The sequence below is a fragment of the Coffea eugenioides genome, chromosome 5 (genome assembly GCF_003713205.1).
Source record: "Coffea eugenioides isolate CCC68of chromosome 5, Ceug_1.0, whole genome shotgun sequence".
Classification (NCBI taxonomy): Eukaryota; Viridiplantae; Streptophyta; class Magnoliopsida; order Gentianales; family Rubiaceae; genus Coffea; species Coffea eugenioides.
The window spans coordinates 51096187-51101654 of NC_040039.1; the positions used below are offsets into that span (position 1 = coordinate 51096187).

The 5468-nt window shown below is 42.1% G+C and overlaps 1 protein-coding gene across 1 annotated transcript; it reads left to right on the top strand.

Moving 5' to 3' along the window:
• The first annotated feature begins 328 nt into the window (after positions 1–328).
• LOC113771979 (nucleotide-sugar uncharacterized transporter 2) lies at positions 329–1959 on the top strand. The gene is made up of 6 exons (XM_027316521.1): positions 329–412; positions 582–790; positions 898–991; positions 1103–1269; positions 1366–1536; positions 1671–1959. Exons 1-6 carry the CDS (start codon positions 362–364, stop codon positions 1957–1959), a joined length of 981 nt encoding a protein of 326 aa, XP_027172322.1. The 5' UTR covers positions 329–361.
• Positions 1960–5468: the final 3509 nt, after the last annotated feature.

The following is a 5468-nucleotide window of genomic DNA, read 5'->3' on the forward strand; positions in this document are numbered from 1 at the left end:
CGCAACTTAGATTTCTGTTTGTATTTCTTGTATCAATGTTAAGTGTAGCACTTCACAAATTGCTACTTTGCCTTGCTCTTTTCTGAAACTTCATCTTGATATCATCACATTCACAGCTTCAGTCTCATGAAACTGATTAAGACTAAGACCTGGATCTCGAGTCCAAGAGTTGAGAATTAAAATCCACTTAAAGCGAGTTGTAGTAACTTGATTATCTTTATTCTTGACATCCATCAGTTTTGTCTTTCTCTTGATACCAGGCCGTGCATTGGAAGAACTCAGAAGTTCCCTCTACAACGAGTTTCGGACTTCAGAGGGCGCCAAACGTCAACAGGAACGATACTGTGGACCTAGTGCAGCAATGACCTTCAACTTTACGGTTGCTGTGTCGATAATTCTGGGGAACAAATTAGTCTGTTTTTCCTTCTCTTTCCCTCTCGTAGTATTTTTTTGTTTGCAATTGTAGCAACTTAGAGAAGAACATTGAAACGAGATTGAGACGTTACAAATATGCAAGTTTTTTGTATTGTATCAATGTGCTATATTAGGCTGATTATTTGGTCTTGATCGTCTGGTCACAGGTTATGGGCAGAGTTGGATTTAACTACCCAATATTCCTTACTTTGATTCACTACTCTACTGCCTGGATTTTACTAGCCATTTTCAAGGCACTTTCCTTGCTTCCGGTTTCTCCTCCTTCTCGATCTACTCCATTCTCTTCACTTTTCTCTTTGGGTGCAGTCATGGCTTTTGCTTCTGGCCTTGCCAATATTAGCCTAAAGCATAACAGGTTCTTATCTGAGTCTCTTTCTCCTACTCACAGTTCTATTCTTACTTGTCGCCACTTGCAAGCGACAACAATGTCTTGTTCCCTGATTAAGTTCAGCTCATGCACAGTGTTGGATTTTATCAGATGGCTAAAATTGCCGTCACTCCAACTATTGTGATAGCGGAGTTCATTCTTTTCAGAAAAGCAATATCTTTTAAGAAGGTGATCTAAAAATTAGTCTTGCTTCAACAGAAACTTTTTATGCCTATTATGTCAATTGTGTCTCTGAAATTTGGAAACCACCACTAATATTGAGTTCACATTTTGATGCAGGTTCTAGCTCTAGTTCTTGTCTCAGTAGGTGTAGCAGTTGCAACTGTAACGGACGTGGAATTCAATTTGTTTGGCGCTGTTGTTGCAATAGCTTGGATTGTTCCAAGTGCTATAAATAAGATCCTCTGGTCTAACCTCCAGCAGCAAGGCAACTGGACTGCTCTAGCGTAAGTTTGTCCCTTTTTTTTTTGTTTGTTTGTTTGTAGAAATGAGACATCAAAATAGTCACCAATGGACTTTAAGGAGACAAAAATCACATGTAGGTTAATGTGGAAGACCACCCCGGTCACAGTACTCTTCTTACTAACTCTTATGCCATGGTTGGATCCGCCTGGAGTTTTGTCCTTCAAATGGAATGTCCATAACGCGACTGCCATTCTTATATCGGCTTTGCTTGGCTTTCTCCTGCAACTTTCTGGAGCTTTGGCACTTGGGTACGAAACTCTTTAAATAGAAGACTTTAGACTAGTCATTTTATGTGTCCGTGCAGGAGTCCACAGATCTAAAATTTTTATGCTTTCAAGGATAGGACTCTGAACCATTTTTTCTTTTTGCCCTAACCATGCAGTGCGACTTCTGCAACCTCACATGTCGTTTTAGGGCAATTCAAAACTTGTGTCATTCTTTTAGCAGGGTACGTAGTATTCGGTTCGGATCCAGGGCCACTTAGTCTTTGTGGTGCCGTAGCTGCTCTTGCTGGAATGTCAGTCTACACCTTGCTTAATCTAAGGGAATCACATGAGAAAGAGGGTAGTTTACTTCAAAAGCAAAATCTTCCTTCTCAAAAACCCAAAACAGTTGAGGAAGACATGAATGAGGCAAATGCAGGCACTACCTCCGGCTCCAATTCTGTCTGAACGAGAATTATCTAAACAGAATAGCTTTTGGTTCTGCCCTCGAAAGAGATTCAGTGAAACTACCGTATGATATCCAGTTCATTTTGCTGAGGCAATGTTACCATCCACAGTCCATGCAACTTAAAAGAGTGCGATTGCTATGAGCTAAAAAACTAGACAATGTAGCCATGTACAGAGAGGTAATCAAAGTTTTACGCAGATGAAGACACGACGAACCTGATTGCACTTGCATCACTTCTAATATATGCATTACTAGGTTCTTAAACAGAGGTGCTTGCTTTTGCTTGCAGCAGATATGCGCCGCCCCTTCTGATCTTTAAATCTGTGCGGCTCTATTTTTCATAGAACTTATATACCCTATTGGCTCTCTCTCCGTTTCCACATTAATCAATACACTAGTCGATTCTTTTTTCTTTTTTTTTTTGAAGGAATCAATACACTAGTCGATTCATGTACCAGTGTGACTAGGATGATTATGAGAAGCTACTATTTTCATAATAGAACTTTGACCGCTCAAATACTAAATATCTCGTGCATTTTATCAGTTGCCTTGTTCCCACTTTGAGAGCATAAATCAATTAATCGACACTTTCTTTCGGGCTTATGTGCGAATTAACAACCACCCATTGGTGTTTGGTTAGTTAACTTTCAATGTATTGTCATGAAACAGAAGAATTAAGCTGAAAACGTGGAATTAGCAAAGAAAGCAAAAAGAAGGCGTGAGTTCATAATCACGCCTTCTCTGGGAGAATGCTCAAGAAACGTGAGCTCAAGTGGGCAAGTGGATCTGCAATGGTTCTGCAACCAATTCTGTTAGCAGGATCACGAGGACAAGCTGGACCAAGTGGCTGAAGAATTAGTTAGTAGTTGGCTATAAAATGGCCAGGAACAGAGAGGAGAAGGATAGAAATTTGTTAGCTCGATTTTGGGAATTGTTCCCTTAAGCATTCTTCTTCTTGTTCTTCCTTCATTCTTGTCATTTTCTTTCCTTTTACCGCCAATTCTGTATCATCTCAATTCAATCAATATTAATACTACTTCGATTGATTGCTGATCTATTCCTGATTGTTTTCTGCTGATAAGCATAAGTTTGTGCAAATAGATAATCCATTTCATTATTAGCAATTCTATTGCCTAGTTACTGTTCGATACCATCACAGTGGTATCAGAGCAGAGCTACGAGCCAACGGGATGTCAAAAACTCAGGAGGAAGCGCTAAGGAGAGAGCTCACTGAGTTGGGGAGTGTGGTAAGAACATTTGCTAATAAGCATGATGGGGTAGAACAGACTGTGAGGGCAATAGAGCACAGGCAGGAGAGCACAGAAAGAGCCATCAAAAACTTAGACCAAAAATATGAAGGTATGATGAACATGATGGCCCAAATTATGTCCAAATTGAATGATAAGGGGAAGGAGGTAGGGGACAGCCACTCAGGAAATGGTCAGATCATAGAGGGAGTTAAGGAGAAATGTGCAGGGAAGGGAGGATCCAGACTGCCTAGGATGGAATTCCCTGTGTTTGATGGGACCAATCCTAGGGAATGGGTGAGGAGAGCTAATAAATATTTCCAGATATATGAAGTAGAGGAAGAAATGAAAACTGATATAGCTCAACTCTACCTCAAGGATAGAGCAGACATCTGGTTCCATGGGATGTACTCTGAAAGAGGAGCAGTCCCATGGAGAGAGCTGTCCTTAGCAATCTGTGAGAGATTTGGAGAGGGAGATCCACAGGAGGCCATCGAGGAGTTCAACAAATTGGTACAAACAGGCAGCATAGCAGACTACCTGGAAAAATTTGAGATGCTGAAATCACTGGTAATGATCTCACTCCCTGGACAACCTGATGCTTATTATAAATCCTGTTTCCTTAGTGGCCTTAAGGAGGAAGTTGTCAACATGGTCAGAATGACCAAACCACTAACATTGGCGGATGCCATTGAGACTGCTAAGCTACAGGAAAAGAACCTTGAAGCCATCAGGAAAGCACAGAGTAGGGGCATACAGAAAACTCCCTTGCCACCATTGTCACACACCACTAATTTCTCCAACAAAATGAAATGGCCTAACAACCAGAGACCAGACCCCTATACCAACAAAAGTACCAAACCAGGAGGACCATCAACCAATTACTACAAGGGAATTACCCCCTCTGAGTTTAGCTATAGAAGGGAGAAAGGGTTGTGTTTCAAGTGTGCTGAACCTTATACCTTAGGACACACCTGCAAACAGGCTCATATTCACTACATAATGGTGGATGAGTCTACTGAACCTGTCAGCCCAATAGAGGGGCAAGGGGAGGGTGCTGAGGAGTGTGCTGACTGTCCAGAAGGTGGTAACCTCAAAGAAAACATTGAGGTCTCCATTCATGCTTTAGCAGGGGGGAATGAACACAAAACCATCAAAATGAGGGGAAAACTTGCAGGAAGGGAGCTACTGATACTTATTGACAGTGGCAGTACCCACTGCTTCATGGATGAAAGTTTGGCACAGGATCTGAAGATGCAGACTGCAGGTACAACCTTGACTGTTAAAGTGGCTAATGGAGAGAGGCTGGAATCCAGGCAACTCCTACAGGAGGTAGGTTGGGAGATGCAGGGACACAACTTCCATCACAAATTCAACACACTCAAACTAGGCAGTTGTGACTTGATTCTTGGAGTGGACTGGTTGGCCAAGCACAGCCCCATCGAATTTGACTTCCAGCAGCTAACTATGAAGTTTTTGAAAGAAAAAAAAACCAGTAATACTAAAAGGGGAGGCAGAGAAGCTGAAGTTGAAAGCCATTAAGGGAAGCAGGCTTGCCAAATGGAAAAGGAAACAGAACTATGGAATCACTGCTCAAATCTACCTGGTAGAAGAAGGAGGAGGAGACCAGGGACAGATTCCAACAGAAATGAGGGAGCTACTGGTGCAGTTTGAGTCCATTTTTGATGAGCCACAGGGCATGCCACCAGTCAGAAGCCATGATCATGCCATTCCACTAAAGGAAGGAGCAGCACCTTTCAAGAACAGGCCATACAGATGTCCTTATGTGCAGAAGGCTGAGATAGAGAAGCTGGTCAAAGAAATGTTACAGATGGGAATTATTCAAACTAGCAACAGCTCTTTTGCATCCCCAGTCCTATTGGTGAAAAAGAAGGATGGTAGCTGGAGATTTTGTGTTGATTACAGGCAGCTCAATGAGCTGACAATTAAAGATAAATTTCCTATGCCATTGATAGATGAACTGCTTGATGAATTGCAGGGCTCTAAATTTTTCACCAAAGTAGACTTGAGATCTGGATACCATCAGATCAGGGTGAAGGTGGAGGATCGACACAAAACTGTATTCAGAACTCACCAGGGGCTGTATGAGTTCAAGGTCATGCCCTTTGGGCTGACCAATGCCCCAGCCACCTTCCAGAGCCTCATGAATCACATCTTCAGGGATCAGCTCAGGAAGTATGTCCTGGTATTCTTCGATGACATCCTAATCTACAGCCCAAGTTGGACTAGTCACATGAAGC

Bases quoted from the DNA above. Each gene is read 5' to 3' on its own strand.
- LOC113771979 (XM_027316521.1), top strand. From the start codon at position 362: ATGACCTTCAACTTTACGGTTGCTGTGTCGATAATTCTGGGGAACAAA. The intron at 413-581 runs GTCTGTTTTTCC...GTCTGGTCACAG, and splicing joins TAATTCTGGGGAACAAATTA to GTTATGGGCAGAGTTGGATT. The intron at 1,537-1,670 runs GTACGAAACTCT...CTAACCATGCAG, and splicing joins TCTGGAGCTTTGGCACTTGG to TGCGACTTCTGCAACCTCAC.